The sequence below is a fragment of the Rana temporaria genome, chromosome 6 (assembly GCF_905171775.1).
Source record: "Rana temporaria chromosome 6, aRanTem1.1, whole genome shotgun sequence".
Lineage (NCBI taxonomy): Eukaryota > Metazoa > Chordata > Amphibia > Anura > Ranidae > Rana > Rana temporaria.
In genome coordinates this window covers 126,389,629-126,416,943 of record NC_053494.1, presented here as the reverse complement: position 1 = coordinate 126,416,943, position 27,315 = coordinate 126,389,629, and the positions used below count along the sequence as shown (strand labels likewise).

The 27,315-nt window shown below is 43.9% G+C and overlaps 2 protein-coding genes across 2 annotated transcripts in view; one reads left to right on the top strand and one right to left on the bottom strand.

Moving 5' to 3' along the window:
* SGO2 (shugoshin 2) overlaps positions 1-3,424 on the top strand; it is an 80,440-nt gene extending 77,016 nt beyond the window's left edge. Inside the window, exon 9 of the mRNA XM_040357324.1 lies at positions 2,803-3,424. Coding sequence (XP_040213258.1) covers positions 2,803-2,935 — 133 coding nt within the window. The 3' untranslated portion in view covers positions 2,936-3,424. The remainder of the gene's footprint in view (positions 1-2,802) is intronic.
* Positions 3,425-11,023: 7,599 nt separating this feature from the next.
* Positions 11,024-27,315, bottom strand: part of IDH1 (isocitrate dehydrogenase (NADP(+)) 1) — a 43,745-nt gene continuing 27,453 nt past the window's right edge. The window contains exons 8-9 of the mRNA XM_040357322.1: positions 14,311-14,473; positions 11,024-14,208 (exon numbers count right to left, since the gene is read on the bottom strand). Of these exons, the coding sequence (XP_040213256.1) occupies positions 14,115-14,208; positions 14,311-14,473 (257 nt within the window). The 3' untranslated portion in view covers positions 11,024-14,114. The remainder of the gene's footprint in view (positions 14,209-14,310; positions 14,474-27,315) is intronic.

The following is a 27,315-nucleotide window of genomic DNA, read 5'->3' as shown; positions in this document are numbered from 1 at the left end:
TATCTTCGCAGCCAACTTCCTTAGAGCTGTCCCAGGCTCAAATCCCAGCCAGCATGCACTCCCCGTGCACACAACCTTTATCACATCGGCTTAATCCGAGACGATGCACGACCAGTACCTTAACTTAGTAGGCCGATTTCACACACCCCTTACAGAACCACAAACAGACAGCAAACAACCCACAAGCTCACCCTTCTACTCACAGGCAGCAAACAACCCACAAGCTCACACCCTTACAGCATACAAACAGGCAAGAACCAAAAAAAATTAATAGCAGTGAATCAACACAAACCGGGGTTCGCTTCTGGACCAGAATTATACCGTCTGTTTCAAAGGCTCGGAATTTGTAGACAAACTAGATGGGAATAGAGGCCGTCCAGCCTGTAACACGGTGTAAGGGAGCCAAAAAAAAACTCGCACTTACCGTGTTTAGGGGTTCATGACGCCCCTTTCAATGGTAGACGGTCCCTCAATTCTCAGCCAGTTTCTTGTGCGTCCACAAAGTCTGTCCTTGAAGTCCAAAAGAAGCACGTTGAGCGTCAATTGATTTAGATTTGCCATGATTCACTGCTATAATCTGTGGAAATAAGCAAAGACAAACGAACACACACACACACACACACACACACAGAGATGTAGGGGGTAAAAATGTGAGCAGAATGCTGATGGCAATCTTCTCATTCTTAGCTTTATTCTCCTTATGTCGTCACAGAATACACACCCATCAATCCCTCCCAATAACCCTTTACTCCACCCAGTTACCCTCCCATTCTGTTAATCCACATGGCAAAGTCTTTGTTTCATCATAAATGATAGGGGTCTCTCGATCAGAACTGCAAGGATGTAGTGAGGTGGGCTGGAAAGGGGCATGTCCAGGACAGGAGGAAGGATATTCGTTGGGAAATAGTTCCAGCAAATCGCCCATTTAGAAATCCATACACAGGAAACCAGCACGTTGCCTTTTAAGGGAAAAACAGTCCAGGCTACAAATTCCTTTTCCATCTCCAAAAGGCAGGATGTAGCAAAGTCACAATTTCCTCTTGAAATGATCAGGAATGCAGGGAAGAGTGAATTACAATGGGGGATGGGGAAGCTTCATTTGAAAAGTCCTCTGCTTCTTAATTTGGAAAACAGTTCTGCTTTTCACAAAACATCAAATCCCTTTAAAACAATCTCTGATAGAACTTATCAAGGAAAATAAGCAATATACTAAAGAAATATTACCGAAATACACTTTAATATTTCTAATCATAACATAAAATTTTCATTTTAGTTTCACGTCTATCACATTAACTTGTGATTCAGTTTGTCGACGACCAGGGGAAGGGGATTGTGGTCAAGTTTCTGGTAAGTCCGCTCATCACTGAGCAGACGTTTAACTTCATTCTCATATTGCTGTTGATTAAGCAAGACCACATTCCCCCCCCCCCCCCCCCCTTGTCGCTGTTTTTGATAAAAAATTTTCCTTGAGGCCTGTCTTTCCCCTGCTGACAAATTATCAGAGGATTTTTTAGTCCAATCTCTTTTCTCCAAGTCAGTCTGGACCATGTCGAGAAAAAGATGTAGCCATCTATTTTTAGATAATGGAGGCATCTTTTGAGATTTTATTCTCAAGTTAGCACGTCTAACGACCAGACTACAGTCATCACTGGATATGTCATTCTTATCCAGGAGTGAGTTTAGTATATCCAAAGCTCTCTGATCATCCTCTCCAATTAATTCTGCTGTATCGATAGAATTATCTTCTTTGGAGTACAGAGAATGAAAGAAGACCTTTTCGTAGGAATAAAGTAACGTCTTTGAACACTGTAAACTCATCCATGTTGGCCACTGGTGAGAAGGTCATGCCCTTTTGTAAGAGATTTAAATGATCAGGGGTTAAGTGAAGGTCAGATAAGTTAATGACTTTCATGTTGTTTTGTCTGTGAATTGTCTGTTGGCAAGGACCTTTTATTGTTATCTTCTCTGACTCCTGGTGTAAGTTTGTTCGTGGGTCGTTTTTTTTTTTTTTTTGGCTTCTGAGCGTAGTTGTGGACTTTGACTTCGGGGGTGGTGCCTGGTCTGGGCCTTGCCTCTCCCCCTTCAGATCTAATTTTTTTTTTTACAGTTTTAGCTGTTTCGTTGTCAGTGTCGCTATGTGACTTGGTATGGCGACGTCTTAATTGGGGACGGGGGTCCACGTCCAATCGACTTACTGCGTCCACGGCGTATTGTGAGGTAGAAGACCTCGTCTTTCTCAAAGTCAGCTAAATCCCGCCGAAATTTACCCTGTTTACATGGGGAACTTCCCCACTGTGTGTGTGTGTGGTGTAAGCTACACATGGGAAACTGCCCCTGTGTGTGTGTGTGTGTGTGTGTGTGTGTGTGTGTGTCGTAAGCTACACATGGGGAACTGCCACACTGTGTGTGTGTGAGAGAGATGTAAGCTACACATGGGGAACTGCCACACTGTGTGTGTGAGAGATGTAAGCTACACATGGGGAACTGCCACACTATGTGTGAGCCCACTGCCTTACTAAATATATGCCATTCCCTCCCCCCACTGTGATGAGGAGGATAGAAAGGAGGCCGCACTCAAAAGATTACAGTAAGGTAACAAAAATATATATTTTTTTAAAAACAAATGTGTTTTGACCCATGTAAATTATTTGTTGTATTTACAATGGCCTTTTAATGCAGTGTGTTAAAAAATACTTTAATAGAAGGCAAACTGGGCAGAGTAGAAAACATTCTATGCCATCCTCCCAGGGTGCATTGCCCTTTAAATAATACGCAAGCCTCAATATTTTATTTTCTCCCAAGAAAACTACGACGTGATGTCACTTCTACCGATGATGAAATATTAAAGATGCCTGTTTCCAAAGGAAAGAGGAAAAAAGGAGGTGGTAGGAAGAAAAAAATCATATCTGAAGAATGCCCTACAACAAGTATGTAAGAAAAGAATTGTCAGCCATTGGTTCCAGGAGACGAATATTCCAGAAAGTGCTTAGAATTTCAAGGAACCTGTTGGTGCGAACTGTATTTGTATGAAAGGAGATTACCTTGTTTATTAAGATCTTTTGTTTAAACTTGTTCTCTGGTCACAAATGCCAATGCATATCTTTATATTCGATGTATAAATTCCATGTTTTTTATTCAATTACAGTTGTGTATTTTTGCATCACCATCAATTTTTATTCAGTGAGCACGGTGTAATGTACAAAATGAAGTGGTCCAGCTAAATACCTCTAATAACTGAATTGTTAAGGGCTCATAATGATAACTTTTCTTTGTAAAATGGTAGTCCACAAAAAGTGCTCTGTAATTAAAGTGCAACTCCAGCTGAAAACTTCTTTCCTCTTTCGTTCATTGACAGACACCGCAACTAAAATCTTGACCGTAGGGTTATATCGCCTGAAGGTGGCGATATAACCCTAAGGTCAAGATTTAAAGTGCTGTGTCCGTCAATGAACTTCAGAGAAAAGGATTTAACGGTGAGTACAAAAATCCTGTTTTCATTAGTCCAGCTAAGTTACCGCTAGTGCTGGATATAATGTGTCTGGATGGCTGCTGGGGGTGCTGAAAATCAAATTTTCATGCCAGAAACAATTTTCTACTTAGGATAGTGTTTACTCTTCCCCCTCATTCAATCCTAAAACATCCTGTATTCAAGGGGAGAGGATGGACAGATGAATAGCAGGACTCTTGGATTCTGTGAATAGATAACACCATCCTTCACTCTCTGAGCACTGGAACTCAGACGCAGAGCATGAAGATCAAAGCTGGCAGTAGTATCTAGTATGAATACAACTAAGATTTTTGGCAGCTTCAGAAGCCCTCCAGTTGTGTATCCAGCATTAGAGGTAATTTAGCTGGACCAATCCAAAATAAAACCGTTTCCCCCTGAAATTCTTCTATAAAGCCTCATACACACAATCCGTTTTTACGATGGGAATTGTGTGATAACGCTCCATTGGACAATTGTCGGATTTTTCGCGGACAAATGTTGGATGGCAGGCTTTAAAAAAAAATGATGTGGACAACAATGCTTACCAAACACAACATTAGCAGAAGTTGCCCAAAGGGTGGTGCTGAAAAACCACGTAGTACGTCACTACGTTTGTGTTTGTTGGCCGATAATTATTTTCCATTTGTATGCAAGACAAATTCCTGGCCAAGGCCCTTCGGACAAATGTCCCATGCTTTGTCTTCGGAAAACCCGATCGTGTGTACGAGGCTTAAGTCTAACAATGGCATCAGCTAGCTAGGCATGTAACCTTCTTCTTATGGAGACCTTCACTCTATGACTATCTTGTATCGCACCGCCTTTCCTCTGCAAACTTCCATGTTCTCCATCAAGCTACTTGCACGTGTTCACCGTAGACTTTTACTCCTCTGCTGCCCCTTGACAAGCTTCCTATTAAAATGACTGGAGTGTGCACGAAAACAATGAAGAATTCTGAGAGACTGCAGTGCCAGGCAATCAACATAGGAATATCGGTGTGATCTGTTAGAAAAATGTGTGGGGTAAAAGTGGCAGATGATGTGTGCATTTAATCTTTAAAAGAAATGTATCCTACAGCAAACGTCAAATTCTTGTCTGATTCTTGAGATGCACGCTAGATCTGGTATTTTAGGCTGGGACTGTGTTTCATCTGTTAAAGGGATGACCCCACTAGACTGCAACTAGCATTCAGCCCAAGAGGCTGACAATATCACTTTTTACTGAAATTCATCCCAGATTGCCATTAAACAATGTAATTTAATTAGCAAAAGTACAAGAGGGCAAATTTTGTAACCAAAGCAGGGCCTACCCAGACCACTTTTTAAATTGTGTAGTTCTCAGGTGCCATAATGTATTTTTATTTATACAGAAATGGTACCTGTGTCCCTGATTCCTCTTGTGAAATGAAAGCATTCAGTTAGGGGATGTGACCTCTGTTACTAAGGACACAACTTCATGGTCTACAAATGTGGTACCCAGCTCAGGGACTCCTCAAACATCCTGCGTGCCTGTGTTATCAGTTGAATCATTCGGATCAGTCAGAAATTCATTGCAGGTGCGTTGACCTGCTTTTAGCTATTTTTGCATTCCCATAGGATAGAAGCAGTTTTGAAGCAAGCAAACAAAAGCCTCTTCACACTGGCTCTTAGTATTTTTCTAAACAGACAGCAGCTAATGTAGTAAGTGCAAGTAAAATGACCGCATTTATCCACACATTCTGTCTTGTAAATTGGAACTGAATGTTTCGGGATCCACTAGGGTTAGTAGTTCTGCTTGGCAAATCAAACCTGTATTAGTTGTATTGTATTTTAACAGCCCTAGATTGTTTAATGTTTAAACTTTCACTGATGTGTTCTTATAGCACTGTAAAGAAAAATACATTATAGAAGTTGAGTTCTTGGCAGTGTCCACTTTTTTTATATATTTAGTACTTACCCAATAATTTGTGTAAAGCCTCGTACACACGCTCGGTTTACTCGGCAAGAACCAGCAAGAAAAGAGCTTTCTTGCCGAGTATACCGTGCGTGTGTACAAGGCTTTCAGGTTTCTCTACAAGAAAACTGCCCAGAATCTAGACGTTCTCTATTTTCTCGTCGTGAGATTCTCTGCAGTTTTCCTGCCGAGAAACCCGAAAGTGTGTATACTTGGTCACCGTGGAAACCCGTGCATGCTCGAAATGACTTGGACGCATGCGCGGTAGCTTCCTAGGCATAGGTAGGGTGCAGCAAGATGGCGGTGACGGCATCGAATGTGACGAGCGCATGCTCGTCGTACGCAATGACGTCACAGCGTTCTTGCCTTTCAAGAGAACTGCGGTTCTTTTGAAAGGAGAGTCTGTACACTCGTGCGGCAAGAGATTCTTGCTAAGAATCTCGTCAGGAAAAACATTTTTTTCCTGATGAGATTCTGGCCCGTGTGTACGAGGCTTTACTGTATATTCCTAAACGTATAAGTGTGTTTTGTAGACTGGCGGCCCTCCAGCTGTTGCAAAACTACAAGTCCCATGAGGCATTGCAAGGCTGATGGTTACAAGCATGACTCCCATAGGCAGAGGCATGATGGGACTTGTAGTTTTGCAACAGCTGGAGGGCTGCCAGTTTGACACCCCTGTTGTAGATGCTGTATTACATTGTGTATATATATTTAAAATGTATTGCATACATAAGCTTAATTTTTTTTGAGGATGAAAAACACAAGTGTCAAGCACAGTGCTATGATATTTCTGCTTTACTTCTTGGAGAAGAACAGTGTGTTGAAGGTCTGTTGGTTTTATATTCCTGTTAGCAGAAGTTAAGTTTATTTGCTGAAGTTAATAAAACGTTTTTTACAAGAAAATGTGCAGTGTGTCGTCTTTTCCTAAAAGGAATGTATTTCCAGGCATTCCCTGGGAAACCATCATTGTTTCCCCCCTCACCTTCCAGGACAGCTACTTGAAAGATGATTGGCTCCACCCTCTACAGGAAACACAAATCCGATACAATTTAAAAGGGCCCTCCCTTTCCTCTGACCTTCAGTTGTTTTGTGTTTCCAGACCCTCCAGGAGCACCGACACTTGTTTGGGAAATTTTCGTTTCACTTCCTGTCCAGAAAGTAAAAAAAGTAAGGGAAAGAAAATCTCCCCAGTAAGAGAAAAGCAAGTTTTAAAACGTTGTCCCAGAACAAATGTCCTCACTGACAGATTTACTCATCGTCTGTTCTAGTGACGGCTTTAAACGTTCCATATGCGATTTACAGTATAATGGGGGGGGGGGGGGTTTACTTTGGATATACCTTTTATTTTTTACCTATAATATTGGCAGATATGTTTTTAGTTGCACAAAATGCTCCATGACACACATTGCAGCATATTCGGCCAAAATTGATCCAATAGGTCCTACTAATCAATACTTTGATAATTATCCTTGGCTTTGCAGTTAAGCTAAGTGAGTGCTTCTTAGCTTTACTCTTGTAACAGAATAAAAATGTATAAAGATGAGCGATACCCTTAAAGCAGTCAGGATGAGATAAGATAATAATATAAAACAGTGAAAAAATCCAAGTAAAAAGTTCCAAATAAAAGAGCGCTTGTGCGGAAGTAAACAAAACAGGTGCTCCACTTCTCAATGCCTCAAGTGTTCCCATACTGACACTCAGCTCAAGTTGTTGGCCTACTATTGTTAGTCAGGTCAGTAGCGCTTGTATTTGGGAAATAGACCCCATAGTCGCCAATTGGCTTTTTCCTATGGCTTCTTTTTAGATGGTGTACCGTCATGCATGCAAATAAATACCATACCATAGTTTAAAACCATTCAGTTTTATTAAAAACGCACAAATATTGTAAAAAATGTACACTAACATTTGTAGGTGCCTAGAAGAACCTGCACTGGGTATGTATGGCTTGCATAGGGAGGAAAAAAATGGGTGCCACTGTGCATGTGTAGAAAACCAGTGTGTGCTCCAGTGGGCAATATATTGCATAGAATATGAAAATGTAGCAAAGTCAACCTGTTTGTTTCGTGGAAAAAAATTTTTTTTTGTTCTGTCTTTTGGATTCTGAAAAAAGAAGCAGGGTCACCCCATTAAATATGATTAACATCTTACTAAAATGACATTTTTGTTGCAGGGGATTCCTAAAATCTGACTTTTTTGACAGATTTTTATCTTATTGCAGACTTCTGGGAAAATCAGTCAGCCAATCATACAATCAGGAAATTACATTTCTGGGGTTGTTTCATATACCAGCTGTGTTTATAACTCTAGGTTGCCAAATTACAGCACTGTGGATTGGAAAGGAAATTTAATAACAATATGGCTTGTGTCATTATGTATGCCATTTTTTTTTCTGTGAAAGTAGAGTTACCCTTTAAAGTGGACCTGATCTGTGAAAGCTGTGCCAAAAGGGCAATCAGATACCAAATGACTAGTCACCGGTATTGACCGGTCTCCCTGCAGCCGATTTTTTTATTTTCTTTTTTCCCCATTACAGTCGTACTATGACTGTCTTTGCGCAGCAGTGGCCATCTGGTAGAGGAACATGGCTTGGCTTCCTCGCACCAGATCTACCTTCCTGATTTCTGGTGCCCCAGGGCCTGGTAAGGGAATACTCAAGAAGCAGCAGGCAGGGTGCAGGAACAGATTTACAGAGCGGATAAAGCAGAAATTGAGATTTTGGCACTGCAGGTCCTTGGGTTTAGTTTTCTCTCCAGCAAAGAGAATAGTAAACGGCACAGGAGTGACATCATCACCTTTTCTATCTAAGGTCCTGGAGCAGGTTGTGTTTATCCAGCTGCAGAAGCAGTTTGAGTCACACGGTCTGTTCCATGACTGTCAGTCGGGATTTCGACCCGGGCGCGGTACGGAGATGTCTGCCCTAGATATGAGGGAACATCTGCTGGGTGTCCGTGATGTGGGGGGGGGGGTCCCTAGCCTTGGTGCTGCTGGACCTCTCCACAGCGTTTGACACCATTGACCAGTCTATCCTTCTCTCTAGAATGCAATCCTTATTTGGCTGTGAGGACGCAGTGTTAAATTGGATTAGATCCTTCCTGTCCGAAAGAACGCACTCCATAAAAATGGAGTCGTACCACTCAAACACCCAGTCATTGACCTGCAAGGTACCTCAGGGCTCTGCCCTTTCTCCCTTATTCTTTAACTGCTATATGCGCCCACTTGCCGACCTCATTACCAGCTATGGTCTAGGCTGCCAGATCTATGCGGATGACACGCAGATCTTGCAAGTGGACCCAATATGCCTGACCAGCTGAATAAGGGACTATCTAACATCCAACAATGGATGGACACAAACAGGCTAGGCCTTAATGCCGACAAAACTGAGCTTTTGCTGATCAGGCCAACTTTACCTTTTTACCTGCCTGGCCATCTTCGTTTGGCCCTGCCCCAACTCCAGCTAAGCAGGTTAAAAATCTTGGTATCATTTTTAATGCTGAACTAAGCTTCGTACCTTACACAAAATATTGCATAAAATCAGCCAACTACCATCTGCAATTATTATGGAAAATTAAGATCCTTTTCACTCAGCACAACCGTATGATCTTAGTTCATGGACTTATGCACTCTAGGTTAGATTGCTCTAACGTTTTCTCTTTCTAGGGCTCCCACAGAAGTGGATAAAACGATTGCAGATTACATAGAATCATGCTGCAAGACTAGTCACAAACTGCCCAAGGCGGAATCACATCTCCCCAATGCTTAAGGATCTACACTGGCTCCCGATAGCAAAACTGGTCGAGTTCAAGGCTCTGTCTGGTGTTTTCGGGCCTATTGGCAACTAGGCCCGATGTACTTTTCGAATATGACACAACACTACTGTCCACCCAGAGAGCTCCGTTTGACTGACGCCCTGTTAGCGATTATTCAACCTAGTCGATCAGCTTCAAAGGGTGGCCAACGACTCCAAACACTGGGGAATTCTCTTTGGAACCAGCTCCCTCATCAGCTCAGAGCATCCTCCTCCTTGATGGCCTTCCGTAAGGGCTTGAAAACACTGCTTTATTCACAAGCCTACGGATAGACACTTGGCCTTCCAAGCTCTTAGCAGGACGCTGCCTTAATCCCAGGCTGCGGTCCATGGTCAGGGAGTAGGGATAGGCTTTTTGTGTCCTGCCCCCCCCCCTCCTTTTTATATTTCTGTTTATTTCTTGCTTGTTCCCCTCTTTTACTTAGATGTCCTAGTTTTTCTTTTTGCTCCTGGGAACTGGATACCTCCAGTTTGTTGGTAAGCGCTTAGACGCGAGTTTCACAACTCTCATTCGGCGCTCTATAAGCATTTATTCCAATCAAAGAATGAGAATATAAAAACAGAGAACAGTGCAGCGCTAATAAATGATAAATGTAGGATTCATTAAGTGAAATTAATAAATCAAAAAGTTCATTTCTGGAATAAAATAGAAAGCCAGAAAGATAAGAGAAAAAATTGGTGTATTAAAGAAATAAGTCCATAGAAGCCATGAAGTGAAGGAATCAAGTGACTTAATCCAGCATCGTTTCTTGTGAAAAAAAGACTGCTGTACAAACAATGTGATGAGTCATGATAGGACTTCAACGGGGGATTAGCCGGATCAACGGCTAATCCCCCGTTGAAGTCCTATCGTGACGAAACGATCGTAGGGTGCCGTGACGTCATCGCGTTCCGTCCTGAACGCCGGCTGTGTTTTTTCTGATCGAGTAGTGAGAAGCATCGGAACAGCAGAGCGGAGGCGCTTCTCCAATCCACCATCTCATGCACAAAATTTACTGCATAATTGTAAGTGCATTATCTATTAAACCCTTTTCCTTGTTAAACGTTATACGCTATGAGAGATCCTCTTTTCTTGTCGTTTACGTTATCCTGGATCATATGCTGAGTTCCTGAGTCTTACTGAGATTATCTAGACGGACAGGGTATTGGGAGACCATACTTCCCACAGGCTCCATGAGACTGATGCAAAACAGTATTTTCCTTCGGTAAGCAGGCAATCTTATCAACCGGGTGTACTGGTGAAATCTATCTCACTAATAGCAACCAGGAGGTCATCACATTGTTTGTACAGCAGTCTTTTTTTCACAAGAAACGATGCTGGATTAAGTCACTTGATTCCTTCACTTCATGGCTTCTATGGACTTATTTCTTTAATACACCAATTTTTTCTCTTATCTTTCTGTCTTTCTATTTTATTCCAGAAATTAACTTTTTGATTTATTAATTTCACTTAATGAATCCTACATTTATTAGCGCTGCACTGTTCTCTGTTTTTATATTTTGCCAAGTTGTTGTACACAATTTTAGTGCTAGCAGCTCACTGTTCTATGGTTTATTTCATTATCACTTTATGCTAGCGCAGCATCAGCCTTTTGTTTGCTATTCTCATTCTTTAGAAAAAAACAATCAGTGGCAGCAGTGTGATTATACAGCTGAAATAGTACAGAACACAAGTGCTTAGGCACAGGAAGAGCACTGCTGTTTATCAGTAGTAGCTGAAGACAGTACCTTTTTTTTTTTTTTTTTCAATGTTCTACTTAACATTTCTAAATGCTTCCTAATAATAATAAAAAAAGAGCATGTTTCATTATGAATCTGCTTTAATAAAAATATAACATGGATTTCTGTAAAAACAGACAATGTGTTAGTTTTTACAAAACACAGCAGACTATGACATTAAGCCAAGACACCGATGGATTCTTTGCACATAAAATGGGAGAACCTAGGTTGAAGCTGAACTACAACCTAAAAATAACAAGTTAAGATTGCTTCCCCCTTTGCCCGTCTCCTAAGCAATGTCTACAACATTTTTTTTTTTTTTCATAAATGTTCTAACACACTAAAACTTGTCTCAATCTATGTATGGCCCCATGACATCTGGAACCTTAGTCCTCCAATCTTCAGCCCTGTAAGGTTTGCAGGTACCTTTTTTTTTAGGCTCCCGCCTAATGGCATTTGTCCTGCACTGATTAAAATATAGGCATGCTGAATCAGCAGATTGGTTGTTGCAACCAAAACCAGTGAGGTGAAAGATCACAGGACTGTGCTTGAAGTATTGGTAGGTGTTAGGACTGTTATTTGAAAAAAATGAGGTAGAGTTTTTGAATTCTGCATATTTGAGTAAGTTTATGCTGCAACATTAAAATGTATGGTTTCAATTGGTTTCTGATTTCCAGAGCACCGAAGTTCATAAAGAATCCTCAAGATAAACACCACATTAAACAGGAAGAAACAAAAAAAACACATACTGGACTAAAACAAACTGCCTAAAATAAACCTGTCATGAGAGAAACATGGGGCTACTACTAATATCAGTGTCTGTAAATGCTAGTTCTCTGGCTGTAATGCTGACCCTCTGGCCTCAGGACTTTGAGTCAGTGATCCAAAAAAAGCATGCAGACAAGAACATCTTATTTTTTTTATTTTTTCAGACCTGCAGTCTTGATCCAGGTTGGTAACTTAAAGTACTGTAGCAAGTGTCAGGGTAATTCCGATTACTCTCCAACAGCAGTAATTGCAAATTTTGACGACTTGCCTGTTTTGATAGAACGCCGGCAGGGCATACAGTACGGTAGACGATATGAGTAAAGAGTGTTAGTCTGCCCATACTGACAACCAACATGGCCGCCTCCAAGGCGGCAAAAACTTTTGTCGTCCTTACCCGGTGTTATGTCAAAACAGCCAACATGTCGTGTACCGTAGTGTCAACGGAAGTGACGTAGTTCGGCGATTTTGACAAGTTGGCTCTCTTCATGAAGTATGTAAATAGCCTTCAACTATAGCAAAGGCATTATGCTACATTGGTCAAAGCAGCTTGTTTACCAACAATAACTACAAAGTTGAAATTGTTATCGCAGTCAGGTGCGTGGGTGGATTTGGACAGCCTTGAAAGTGGACACTAGGGTAGTGGAACAGATGAATAGTAAGTGAACACTAAATAGGTGCTCCAGTGTAAAATAAAAAAATGAATGCACAATTTAAAAGCTAGACTCAAAACATATGCACACTGTCTCGGGCTAAAGGAAGTTCCACATAAAACAATGTCCAAGAAAGACGCCAAGTAAAAGTTATCAAATAAATCTTACATGGTGCTCCTAGGCAGTGATGGAAAGTTAGCAGGCATCCAGCAAGGACAGGGAGAAAGATGGCTGCCACCCCAGGGGACTCTAACCAGGAATGATGTCACCAGAGCATGGAAGTCCTCAGCCGCTGCCTGGGAACAAACTGAATGGACAAGTACACTAAGCTGGTTACCAGGATAACACGTTTCGAGGCATGTCCCTTTTTAAAGGATGACATGTTTCAGGGCATGCTCCGAAACATGTTACCAGGACGAACTGTTTTGGGAATATCCCGAAACAGGTCATCCTGGTAACTGGCTTAGTGTACTCTCTAGATGGATTGCCTAGTGTACTGTATGAATAATATATATTTGTAAATGCTTCTGTCTGTACTGACAGGGATTTGAGTAGTTTATAGATCTGAATAAGTCTTCTGTACACTATGTAAATGGGACTTATATTCAGTATGCGACTCATCTGTTTAAAAGAATTCTTAAAAAATAAGCACAATGACTTCTCTTTTCTCCTCCATCAGTTGTTTTTTTAAGGAACTATGTAGTGATTAGGTTAGTGTAATAAGCAGCAAGCTGTGGCTGTTATGAATGGAAAAGCCACTAACCTGCTGCAGAGCTATCCAGACAAACTAGAAGGCTGCCAAATTGGGTGGATTGGATTTTTTATAAAATTCAGGAAAGTGGACTTTGTTTCTGTGACAATATTACTAGAATAGTCGTAACAGTTTACCAAATGACTTTACTTTTTTAGAGTTCAACACCATTCAATTGTCTACATTTGCTTAAAAATGTATATATTTTTTCTTAAAACCATGGATACTGAATACAGTTGTAACTGTAAAATCAGAATTTTAGTGACGATCATTTTGATGGAGGACTGGGATTAGTCATATTCCACTTGGCAGAACCTGGTGCCCCATTTGGTGTACACTTATTTTACACCATAAGCAGCTTTTTCTTTTTTAATGATGCAAACATATGCTGAGAGAAATATATAGGCTGCCATCATGGCTATCTACTAAGAATAGTAGTTGCTGGGCTATTCAATTTGATTCAATAGCTTAACTACTCTCTAACTTACAGAGCATGTATTAGTAGTGCAGACTTCCATTTACTGCATGCTAGTTCTGAGAAAGTACTGAAGTAACATCCAGGCAATTGGCATTTTCCAAAGGATGCCAGGAATGGCAACCTCCATTTTCTTTCAAAGCAGGTTTCCTTAATGCAAGCTGAAGACCACAGAGAAACATTGCAAATATTTTCACAGCAATTGAGATGACCCTCCTGTTTTATGATTTGCTACCTGAGCTCTTGAAACCACAAGAGCAGAATCTGGCTTTTGACATATAACCAGGTCTTCAGAATATAACAGTAAATATGTACAACTATGGCATGACTTTCCTCATCCATACTGAGGAAGAGCTTATCAGAAAATCTGCAATAGAAAGGTCTAGACGTGTATCCAGAAATTGTATAAAAACCTAAATACAGAGCAATAGGAAGGGACTGATGATTTGTGGTGGAAAATAATGAAGTCCTAATAGGTACTGTAAACCCATGAAGAATAATCCTGAGTAGTTTTCTTCTTAGTGCAGCTTTTACAATTTAGGGTGAGCGGAGAGCTTCAGCTGTAAATTTTCAGCCAATTTATCCAAGAATTCAAATGTATTCAAGTAGTCAGATCGCTGCACACTAGAGGGTAATAAATATAGCAAAGATTAATATTTTATGATTTTTTATATTTGATGTTCAATAATTTACAAATAAAAAAGCATAGCTGTGAAGACTACTTACTTGGGTAAGCCTTTGATACAAGCAGCAAGGTCTTTAGTCATAAAACCAGCCTCTATTGTCTCAATGCAAACTTCCTCCAAAGTTGTAGCAAAGTTTTTCAGTTCAGTGTTGTTATCGAGCTTCGCTCTATGGTCCAAGCCACGTGTCCAAGCAAAGATGGAAGCTAGCAAAGGTAACAGATCACATTAAAAATGTAAGACATTAAATAGGAAACAAAGAAATACACATCTCCATAACTCAATACACCAATAATTATAGTTGTTCACATTGGCATTAAAACCCATAGGACAGTACAGACCTAAAATGATAGAATGCAATTGTGTTATACGGTAACAGACTTAAGAACAGACTGCAATATGGTTTTTAACAGCCAAGGCTGGAGAGGTTTTCAAAATGAGGACTAACCTTTTGGTAGTTCAACACTGTTGTACATACAACAGAATAAATAATGTCAGACTATTTTTTTTTTTGCTTTAGGATAAAAACAGACCACTGCCAGTCCCTATAATTAGCTGAAAATAATAATAAACTCTCTCATGGGGGGGGAGGGGTTAAGGGGTGATATCCATGAACTTAACAACTAACTTAAAAGGAGTTGTAAAGGAAATTTTTTGTTTTTGCTGAAATGACTGTTTACAGCAGGGGTCTCAAACTCAAATTACCTGAGGGCCACAAGACAAGTTTTCATATGCCATGGGGGGCCGCATGCAAACTTTCAAACTTCAAAAACAACAGTACTGGTGTCAGCGAACACATTATTAACCCCCAGCACTGGTGTCAGCGAGCGCATTATTACCACCAGCACTGGTGTCAGTGAGCGCATTATTACCACCAGCACTGGTGTAAGTCAGGGTTTGACAAATTTGCTTGGAATCTAGGAGCCAGCTAAACAAGTTAGGAGCCAGAAAACGCACCCCGTCCCGACGAGCTTGCGCGCAGAAGCGAACACATACGTGAGCAGCGCCCGCATATGTAAACGGTGTTCAAACCACACATGTGAGGTATCGCCGCGATTGGTAGAGTGAGAGCAATAATTCTAGCTCCTCTGTAACTTAAAACATGCAACCTGTAGATTTTTTTAAACGTCGCCTATGAAGATTTTAAAGGGTAAAAAAGTTTGTCGGCATTCCACGAGCGGACACAATTTTGAAGCGTGACATGTTGGGTATGAATTTACTCGGCGTAACATTATCTTTCATAATATTAAAAAAAAATGGGGATAACTTTACTGTTGTCTTATTTTTTTATTAAAAAAAAGTGTAATTGTTTCCCAAAAAAGTGCGCTTGTAAGACCGCTGCGCAAATACGGCGTAACAGAAAGTATTGCAACGATCGCTATTTTATCCTCTAGGGTGTTAGGATAAAAAATATATATAATGTTTGGGGGTTCTAATTAGAGGGAAGAATATGGCAGTGAAAATAGTGTAAAATGACATTAGAATTGCTGTTTAACTTGTAATACCAACGGCCACCACCAGATGGTGCCAGCTCACATCTGGTGGTAATAACTTGTAATACCAACGGCTCACCACCAGATGGTGCCAGCTAAAAAAAAAATTTTTTTTTTTTTTTTTTTGCTCCCCTCACTTCCACCCTGCCTGCGGGCCATTTATAACTGGTCTGCGGGCCGCAAATGGCCCGCGGGCCGGTACTTTGAGACCACTGGTTTACAGGGTATAGAGACATAATAGTTAACCGATTCCTTTTAAAAAATTATTAAAAATAGATAAAAATCACTCATATAATGTACCTGCAATTTCTAGTTTCGTTTTTGCATGTTGTTTCCTGCTTCTGTTATGTACAGAGCCAATACAGGGCAGTGATGGTTTGGAAAACCAAACTGATTGGTGCTGAGGGGTTTTAGACACAAAGTAATCACACCTCCTTGATTAGTGACCACAGAGAGAAAGCTCCCAGTACTGTGGTTATCAGGAAACAGACAACCAGGAAGTGTGGAGATCAGAGAAGAATTACAGCAACAACGAACAATGAGGACATGAAAACAGCACTGCATTAAGGTAAAGGAAGCTATTAAGATAAAAAAAAAATCCTTTACAAACCATTTAAAGCTAACCCCCTCCCTCCAGACGGCTCCATGGTCTGGAGGAAAAGCATTGTTCTGTGTTTGGCTGTTTGTGTACTTTGATTGCCCCTTGGGGCTTCTGTCTCATTACACATAGCAGTCCTCCTATTCAAGCTATCGGACCAATCCCTGCTGACCCTGTTTCAAGTCCTCATTTGCATGGCTAAGAGGACCTAATTGAGAACTACAATGTACTTTACAATTGACCAATAGGAAAGTGTTTGTTGGGGGCGGGGTGTTCAAACTGCTGTATGAAAGTGTGTTGTGTGCATCCAATAAAAGAGTCTCCTGTTTGAACTTACATACAGCCTGCCTGGTGTTTGTTCTGATGGATTTCGAACGGCACATAGCTGTAGTTTGAATCCCGGAGCATCAGACGTTGCGATCTGCAATCTGATCCAATAGTAGCAGAGGAGTGTCGGGAGAGTGGAACTGAGCGAGCAAGGGTCTTGTTACACAGACCACTGCCAGTCCCTATCATTAGCTGAAAATAATAATAAACTCTCTCATGGGGGGAGGGGTTAAGGGGTGATATCCATGAACTTAACAACTAACTTGACTTTGGCAATGGCAACCCCACATGTTGTCTTCAAATAATAGAGGAGTGACAATTAGAGTCATCTTTCATCTGTTTTTTGTCCAAACCAATTCCAAAACATCCTCATTATTACAGGTACACTTATAGCACCATCAATGTCAAATTTACACATCAGTCCCTTCCCTCAAGAATCTTACACTCTAATGCCGCATACACACCATCACTTTATGTGATGAAAAAAAACGACATTTTCTGTGAAGTAAAAAACGACGTTTTTGAAACTTCAATTTTCAAAGACGAAGTTGCCTACACACCATTGTTTTTCTCACAATGTTCTAGCAAAGCGAGGTTACGTTCCACCACGTTTTTCCATTGAAGCTCGCTTCATAAGTAGCTTCTGGGCATGCGTGGATGAAAGTTGACGTTTTGAAAAACGACACATAAAATTGAAGCATGCTTCAATTTTTTTTGGTCGTTTTTTAGAAGACATAAAACAACGTTTCCCCCACACACACGGTCAATTAAAGTGACGTTTTTAAAAACATCATTTTTTTTCATCACATAAAACGACCGTGTGTACGCGGCATAAGGCAGGGCTTGACAAATTTGCTTGGAATCTAGGAGCCAGCTAAAAAAGTTAGGAGCCATGTTTTATTTTATTTTATTTTTTAAACGACGACAAAGCTTTATTTTCAATATAAGAATTAACCAATCTCAAATTTACACAGAAAGACGACTGGAACCAAATATACTTATATATATAAAAAATTCTTAAGAAAAAAATAAACCGTTTTTACTTAAAAAATAAATAAAAATAAAAGCCAATTCCGAAAAAAAAAAAAAAAAGGCTGTGAAAACAGGCAGGGGAAGCTCCATTAACATTGCTGGTTGTCTTGTCATATCAACGGCCACCACAAGAGAGCTCCAGATTTCAGAAGAAAGTATAGGACTGCAGAAGGCTGCAAAGCCCCAGCCTCGATTACCGGCCGGCGCGACCCGATCGTGCGCGGGGGGAGGGGGTTTGTTGCTACGCACAGAGACAGGATACCCCAGCTGTGCCGCCCCAGGTGCCATGTCACTAATTCTAGTCGCAAATGAGACCTAGTGCCAGGGGTTTGTCGAGCCCTGCTCTAAGGTCCTCAACTCACAGGGGTGCAACGGATCGTCATTGATCCGTGATCCGCACGGATCAATGACTTCGGATCGGCACACACGTGATCCGTGGCGTGCCGCGGGACTGCAGAGCAAAGCGGTAAAAAAACACATTGAAATTGTCTCCGCTGTTTGCACACAGCCCGCCTGCTCCTAACCACGCTGTGATAGACAGAATGCGTGTCCAATGCGCTGATGTGTTTTGTCTATTACAGCGTGGGCTTAGGAGGAGGTGGGGCTGTGTACGAGCAGGAGTGGAGACGGCGGTGAGTTCAGTTGGTTTCTAGCAGAGACAATGTGCTGCTGCCGTCCATCCGTTCCCCCCACACTTCTCCCTGCTGGCTCTGATAAACCCCCCCCCCCTCCCCCCAGCTGCCGTCCGTCCGTTCGTAAGCTATGCTCTTCCCATCTCAACTGTGAGGACTGTTTTTGGAGCTGACAGGGTTTACAAAGAGAACCTGTCACCTTCAATTGTTACGACACAGAGAATTTTTTTTCACTTGTGTGATAGCAAAGTTAAATGTAAAAAAAAAGAAGAAATAATAATTCAATTAATAAAAAAATAAGTAATTAAAAAGTAAAGAAGAAAAAAAATAATATTAAAAATAAGAAAATTATACAAAAATTAAAAAAGTAAAAACGACAAGCTACAAAAAAAAAAATGATAATGCAATAAAAAAAAAAGAAGAAACAAAAAATATTTGAACTAACCATGCCGCCCCTGCCATCCAACTGCTATTCTCCGGGGGGGGGGGGTTCGGTTGGTGGGGAGGGGGTGCATTGCAAAACCTGGCCTTGGGGTGGCAGGGAAAGGAAATCCAGCCCTGCTGGCTGCCCTCTCACTTCTTCCACCCTGGCGAGGCGGCAATTTGGGGCACGGCGAGGCGGCAATTTGGGGCACAGGGAGGCGGCAATTTGAGGCACAGGGAGGCGGCAATTTGAGGCACAGGGAGGCGGCAATTTGAGGCACAGGGAGGCGGCAATTTGAGGCACAGGGAGGCGGCAATTTGGGGCACAGGGAGGCGGCAATTTGGGGCACAGTGAGGCGGCAATTTGGGGCACAGTGAGGCGGCAATTTGAGGCACAGTGAGGCTGCAATTTTTTTTTTGCTGATCCGAAAATTGATCCGATCCGTGACTCCTGATCCGAGGAACGATCCGAACCGTGAGTTTTTCTTTATCGTACATCACGGGACACAGAGCAGCATAGCCATTACACATGGGTTATATAGTGTACCTTTAGGTGATGGACACTGGCACTCTCCGACAGGAAGTTCCCTCCCTATATAACCCCCACCCATAGTGGGAGTACCTCAGTTTTTTCGCCAGTGTCTTAGGTGTTGGTGCACGTTAAAGAGCTCTGCCTATAGTTGTCCTTGGGACCCGGGCAAGCCTACCGGATCCGTCCAAGGTGCTTCATAGCCAAAGTGGACGGTACCCGGGCCCCAAGTCGTGGAGGGGTTCTGCCTATAATGCCTCTCCTTTTGGGAGGGCTGGACTCTGGGTTCCAGGACTGGTTTTTAACCTAGCAATCCTGATGCCAGCAGTGCTATATAAGTCCAGGTGTGTGGTGTTCCTAAATTGGACCCCGGTCCCTGAAGGTCTATGACCATACCCACGGAGATGGGGGAAGATTGGGGCCTTTGGCAATCCCTGCGGCGTGGAGAAGGTAAGCGAGGGCCCACGGAACTTGGTTTGTCAGTGGGCCCTCCACAGGGGATTCGGGGACAGCCTATTTTATGCCTCTGTGCATGGGCAATATAGATCACCACAAAGTCTGTTTGCACTGGATGGTTTTTCTCCCCCATGTGATTATTCCCCTGGCTGGTCTAGAGGCTTGCTGCGCTGCCATAGAGGGAAGGGTCCTGGAAAAAGTAAGCTGGACTTACCTCCCAGAGATGGGAGTCTTCCCTGGGTGCCTGTCTCTCCCCATAGCTCCGTCAGCGTCCACGCTGTCTCCCTGAGACTTCCTGGTTCCTCCAGCAGCGTCAGACGTACGCGCGCACGTTGTAAATAACTTCGGCGACGCAGCGTGGGGGGGGCGGGCTGAGCGTAGGGCGGTCCTTCTGAAGCCTATATTAGGCTCTCAGTCAGTCACGATCGCCGTGGGACACGGAGCTGCAGCCTGAGCTGCGTATAGTTTGTTATACCAGGTTTTTTTGGGGAGAGTGACACCCGGTGGCCACATTGGAGTACGCACCCTAATAAGAGCTTGGCTCTTAAAATAGTGATTCTAAAAGCCGGTGTACTTGCAGCAGCCTAAGCTAGTGTAAACCCAGGCGTCTGGACCAGCAATTTAAGGGGGTAATACCTGGCTCATAGTGGTCCTATGAGTGACAAGCCCTTGGGGCATTGTATTACCTATCCTCTTAGGTTTGGGAAACAAGGTTTTGTATTACCCTAACCTATTACTATTTCTATTTAGTAACCGACGCCTCTCTTGTTAGGGGGCGTGTATTTACTCCGACTTAATAGTCAGTAGTATTATAGCGGAGTACCTTGGGTTTGTATCATGGCTCCTAAGGGCGCAGGAGGCTCCAAAAATGCCAAGGGCCCAAAGAAACAGAAGGGTTCCCCATCGGGCTCTGAGGATCTCGGCCAATCGTCGGCTGTGCCTTCCTCCCCAGATAAACTGGAGGTTGCTGCCCTAGATGTGCCACCAGGGGTGTTGGATGCTGCGGCTGGCCCCATTCAACCAACTCCTACCTTTGTTACGGAGGAGATGTTAGCCACCACCTTGAGTGGTTTAGAGCGGAGAATGGCTGCTTTGATTTCAGCCTCATTACCTGGGAAAAAGCGGGCTAGGTCCCCATCCCCTAGGGTTGAGTCTCCAGATGAAGAGATCCTTTCCGCAGAGGAATTAGATTTCTCAACGGAGCAAGGGGAAGACCACTTGGAACAGGGTTCTGAGGAGTCCACTATAGAGGAACCGTTTTCAGCTTCCCAAGCAGAGAGGTTATGGATCCAGTCCCTAGCGGACATGGTACGGACGGAGTTTAAGTTACCCCTGCCTGAACCTCAGGCTGCCGTATCCTCTCTAGGTTCCCTAAGGGCACCTCAATCCAATGCAGTGTTTCCGGTCCATCCCTTACTGAGGGACCTAATTTTTCAGGACTGGGTCAAACCAGATAGGATTTTTCTTCCTCCTAAAAGGTTCTCAGTGCTGTATCCTTTGGAAGAAAGTTTTTCTAAGAAATGGGTTGTCCCTACAGTGGACGCAGCCATTTCATGTGTTAATAAGGCCTTAACTTGTCCAGTAGACAATATTCATATGTTCAAGGACCCTGTCGATAAGAGACTTGAAACGTTGTTAAAGGCTTCCTTTGCCACTGCAGGTGCAGTAGTTCAACCAGCTGTGGCTGCCATAGGAGTATGCCAGGCATTGAAGGAACAGACCAAACAGGTCTTAAGGGACCTTCCGGCACAACAAGCTCAGGACCTAGCTGACTTGCCCAGAGCTTTATGTTTTGCCGTTGACGCCATTAAGGATTCCATCCAGCAAGCTTCTCGTTTATCCTTATTTCTGGTTCATATGAGGAGACTTCTCTGGTTAAAAAACTGGTCTGCAGAAACCCCCTGCAAAAAACTCTTAACGGGTTTTTCCTTCCAGGGTGAAAGATTGTTTGGAGATGATCTAGACAAATATATTCAGAAGATCTCCAGTGGCAAAAGCACTCTTTTGCCTGTTAAGAAGAGGTTTCGGGGGCCTGCCTTTAAACGTCCAACCTCTCCAGTCTCAGGACCGTCACCCTCTAGGCAGTATCGACGGCCTGCTGGCCGTTCGCCTGCTAACAGGTCGCAAGGGCAAGCTTCAGGCAACAAGAAGCCATGGTTTCGTAAACCAATTAAAGCTGCCCCTAAAGCGAATTTGTGAAGGAACGCCCCCACTCTCTCGGGTGGGGGGAAGACTCCGCTTCTTCTCGGAGCTTTGGAAGGCCAGAATCTCCGACCAATGGGTTCTGTCCTCATTGGCCCAGGGGTACAAGCTGGAGTTTTGGGGGTTTCCCCCTCCCCACTTCCAGGAGTCAAGGCTCCCAAGCGATCCTCAAAAAGGAGTCTCGCTTCTAGCGGCCCTAGACCGCCTCTTAAATCAAGGGGTGATTATGGAGGTACCAGCCCTGGAGCGCGGACAAGGATTTTATTCAAATCTGTTTGTAGTCCCGAAGCCCAACGGCGATGTAAGACCAATATTGGATCTAAAAGCCCTAAACCGCTTCCTAAAGATTCGCTCTTTCCGAATGGAATCTATTCGTTCGGTAGTGGCCGCCCTACAAGGGAAAGAATTCCTCGCATCTATCGATATCAAGGATGCATACCTGCACGTCCCGATCTTTCCCGGGCATTTCAAGTTTCTCCGATTTGCTCTGGGACATCGGCATTTTCAGTTCGTAGCCTTGCCCTTCGGGCTAGCCACGGCCCCTCGGGTTTTCACAAAAATTCTGGCCCCGGTTCTGGCCAACCTAAGATCTCAGGGGATCCTGGTTATGGCTTATTTAGACGATCTTATAGTGATCGATCTCTCAGAGGCCAGTCTGAGGCAAGCAGTAGGCCTAGTGGTAACCTACCTGGAATCTCTGGGTTGGATCCTAAATCAGGACAAATCGGCCTTACAGCCCACAAGAAGATTGGAATATCTTGGGCTGATTCTAGATACTGTGCATCAGAAAATCTTTCTTCCCCAGTCCAGGGTGGATTCTATAAGGGAGCTAATTCAAGTAATTCTAAGCAGCGCAAGGCCGACCGTTCGTCTGTGTATGCGCCTATTGGGCAAGTTGGTGGCGACCTTCGAAGCGGTGCCCTACGCCCAAATCCACTCTCGAAAACTACAGAGAGCAATTCTCGCAGCCTGGGACAAGAGGGTCCAGGCCCTGGATCTTCCCATATCTCTATCCCATGCAGCACGTCAGAGTCTGTGCTGGTGGTTAGCCCCGCACAACCTTCTAAGGGGAAGATCGTTCAGTCCAGTCTCATGGAGAATTGTTACCACAGACGCGAGTCTATCAGGTTGGGGTGCAGTCCTGGAAGGGTTGACCCAGCAGGGGAAGTGGTCAAAAAGAGAGTCGACTATCCATAAATGTCCTAGAGATACGAGCAGCCCGGTTGGCTCTAGTAGCGTGGACGGATGTATTACAGGACTCCCCAGTAAGGATACAGTCCGACAACGCCACTGCTGTGGCTTATATAAACCACCAGGGCGGCACCAGAAGTCTGGCAGCCCAGAGAGAGGTGGACCGAATCTTTTCTTGGGCAGAGACCCATATTCCATGCATTTCAGCAGTGTTTATCCCCGGAGTGGACAATTGGCAGGCGGATTTTCTCAGCCGCCAACAAATGTCCCCGGGAGAATGGTCTCTCCATCCCGAAGTGTTTCAGGACATCTGCCAGAGATGGGGAACTCCGGAGGTGGATGTCATGGCCTCCAGGTTCAATACGAAACTAATCAAATTTGTATCCCGGACAAGGGATCCATTGGCCTGCGGGACGGACGCCCTGGTATGTCCTTGGCAACAGTTTGCGCTGATCTACGCCTTCCCTCCGTTACGGATGCTACCCCGTCTTCTTCACAGAATCCAGGTGGAGCGCAAACCAACGATTCTGGTAGCCCCGGCGGCCTTGGTACTCCCTAATAATAAGGATGGCAATAGAGGAACCTTGGGTCCTCCCGTTGCGGCCGGACCTCCTCTCACAAGGGCCATTCTTCCATCCTGCCTTACCAGCCTTAAATTTGACGGCCTGGCGGCTGAATCCCTAATTCTTAAAAACAGGGGCCTTTCTGGCCAGGTTATTTCCACCCTAGTTAATGCTAGAAAGCCAGTCTCTAGACTTATATACTATAGGGTGTGGAAAGCCTACATTGCATGGTGTGAGGCTAGGAAGTGGCTTCCCCGCAAGTATGTCATCGGGAGAATCTTGGATTTCCTACAGTTAGGAGTAGAGAAGGGTCTAGCTGTTAGCACAATCAAGGGGCAGGTTTCTGCCTTATCAGTCTTTTTCCAAAGACCCTTGGCCTCTCACTCTCTAATAAAGTCGTTCTTACAAGGGGTTATTCGGATTAATCCTCCGGTGAAGGCTCCCCTGTATCCTTGGGATTTAAATTTGGTTCTATCGGCCTTACAATTCCAGCCTTTTGAACCCTTATCTGAGATCCCGCTGGTCTTGTTAACTAGGAAATTGGTTTTTTTGGTGGCTATGTCTTCCGCCAGAAGGGTGTCGGAACTGGCAGCCTTGTCGTGTAAGGCACCCTATTTAGTACTACATAAGGACAGGGTCGTTCTTCGGCCACATCCGTCCTTTCTTCCGAAAGTAGTATCTAGTTTTCATCTAAATCAGGACTTGATTCTTCCGTCATTTTTTCCTAAACCTTCTTCAAAGAAGGAGAGATTGCTACATTCCTTAGATGTGGTCAGGGCTGTTAGGATTTATTTGAAAGCCACAGCCCAGGTTCGCAAGACTGACGTCTTGTTTATTCTGCCAGAAGGACCCAAGAAGGGTCAGGCAGCGTCTAAAGCCACCATTTCCAAATGGATTAGACAGTTGATTATTCAGGCCTATGGCCTAAAAGGGAAAAACCCGCCTTTGTCGGTTAAAGCTCACTCCACTAGAGCTGTGAGCGCCTCTTGGGCAGCGTATCACCAGGTCTCTATGGCTCAAGTCTGCAGGGCAGCGACCTGGTCATCTGTTCATACGTTTGCTAAATTTTATCAAATGGACGTTAGGAGGAACGCTGATTCAGCCTTCGGGCAGGCGGTTCTACAGGCCGCAGTATAAAGTCCTCTTGTCCTTTGGCACCCGCTGTTTTTTTTGCTTTACCTGGATGCTCTCCCTCCCCTCATTTAGCATTGCTTGGGGACATCCCATGTGTAATGGCTATGCTGCTCTGTGTCCCGTGATGTACGATAAAGAAAAAGGGATTTTTAATAACAGCTTACCTGTAAAATCCTTTTCTTGTAGTACATCACGGGACACAGAGCTCCCACCCCTCTTATGGGGAATCTTGGGAGACACATTGCTTGCTACAAAACTGAGGTACTCCCACTATGGGTGGGGGTTATATAGGGAGGGAACTTCCTGTCGGAGAGTGCCAGTGTCCATCACCTAAAGGTACACTATATAACCCATGTGTAATGGCTATGCTGCTCTGTGTCCCGTGATGTACTACAAGAAAAGGATTTTACAGGTAAGCTGTTATTAAAAATCCCTTTTTTGATCCGTTGCACCCCTAACTCACATCCATACGTTGTTATGTTAGGGCCAATTTAGATAGGAGCCAATTAACCTCCCAGCATGTCTTTGAGGTGTAGGAGGAAACCGGAGTACCTGGAGGAAACCCACGCCGGCACAGGGAGAATATGCACCAGGTTGGTAATGCCATGGTTGGGATTCGAACCGACGACCCCATTACTGCCAAGCGGAAGCACACTTAGCCACTGTACTGCCCAAGTCAGAATCTCTGGAACCACTTTCTTTCCACAAACTGGAATCCCCTCCACCCCCAACTATTTTATCAAAGGAAAAAAAAATGTTGAAGTTGTTGTACAAGTCTTAGAAGAATAAACCAGAACCTTCCTTTCCTTTAGTGCCAAAGGAACTGCCAACTGATCTCAAGTTGCCATGTGATCAGATATGACACTAGCTCACTAAGAACCCTTCATTGGCTAACCGTAAAGGATAGGGTCACATTCAAGACTTTGTCTTACCCACAAGTGTACACAAGGAATCGCTCCTCAATACTTGTGCGAGAAAATAAAGCATTACACCCCCAATCGCATTCTCCGATCAACTAACCAAAACCACCTCCACATCCCCAAATCAAAGGGAGAACGAAGATTTGCAGCCAAGGACCACGGCTATGGAACGCTCTCCCCACAAACATTCGCATGGAACAAAACCATCGGGCCTTCCGGAAAAAACTCAAGACTCATCTCTTCTGAAGGATAAGGACGGCACTGGATGGAAATAAGCGCCTTGAGGCGATTCAGTTACCATTTGTAGCGCTATACAAAGTTATTCACTCACTCACTAGCCATTTGATAGCTTGACAGTTCAGTCAAATACTAGCAAAAGCACAATAGTACCTGCAACAGTTATTCAACGCCTGCCTCCAGGCCATTTCATGTGGCCCTCGCACCTCTTCTGCACCTGCAGCAGAGCTCCAGCCCTCCTCTGGTCCATCTCCAGACCCTTACTTTCTGCTTTCAAGCAATGCATCTAGCTTCTTCCCAGCAGCAGCATAAGGAAAGGGGGGTGCACTGTGATGTAAGGGAGGGTGGGAGACTCAACTTCTGATGGTGGGGTGGCTCCTAACATCCAATGTAAGGAGAAGGGATGCGCTGGACATCTAATCTTACAGATACAACCAGCCCTTTTGAGGGCAATCATAATGCTGATGCGGCCCACAATTAAATTGAGTTAAAAAAAACACTGCATTAGGGTAAAAAAAAAAAAAAACACTTACACTGGTAGTCCCCACCCCACTCCTCTCTCTAAATACTTACCTGAGTCCTGCATCAATCCAGTGCTGTGTCTGTCTGGTTCTCTCTCTCCCCCTGATTAGACAGCAGCGGGAGCCATTGGTTCCTGCTGATGCCAACCACAGTCAGTGAAGAGGGCTGGGCTGAGCCACACTGTCTTATGGACACACACAGCTGGCCTAGGAGTACCCCCATACAAAGCGGTACTTGTTAAGGGGGAGGGGCCAGTATGGGACCAGAGAAGAGGAGGATTGGAGTTGCTCTGTGCAAAAACAATTGCAAAAAGCAGGTAAGTATAACATGTTTGTTATTTTTAAACAATAACATTTAAGCCTGTACAATCACGTTAAAGCGGAGTTCCACCCAAAAATTGAACTTCCGCTTATCCCACTCCTCACTCCCTTACATGCCACATTTGGCATGTAATTTTTTTTTGGGGGGGGGGGGGAGTGGGGGCTTCAGGAGAAGGGGACTTCCTGTCCCCCTTCCTCCTTCCGCCGAGGGGCTGCAAAGGCGATTAAGCTTAATCGCCTTTTGGCAGCCCCTCCCTGTAGGCGATCGCCTAGGACACATGACAGGTCCTAGGCGATCGCCTGTCCAATCAAACAGGGCCGATCGCGCATGCGCAGTGCTGCTCGCGCATGCGCAGTGGGTGCCCGGCCGTGAAGCCGAAAGCTGTCACGGCTGGGTGCCCACAGTGACAATGAAGACGCCGGCCGGGGAGGGGGGGGAGAGGAGCGGAGCCCCGGCCGGCACGTCGCT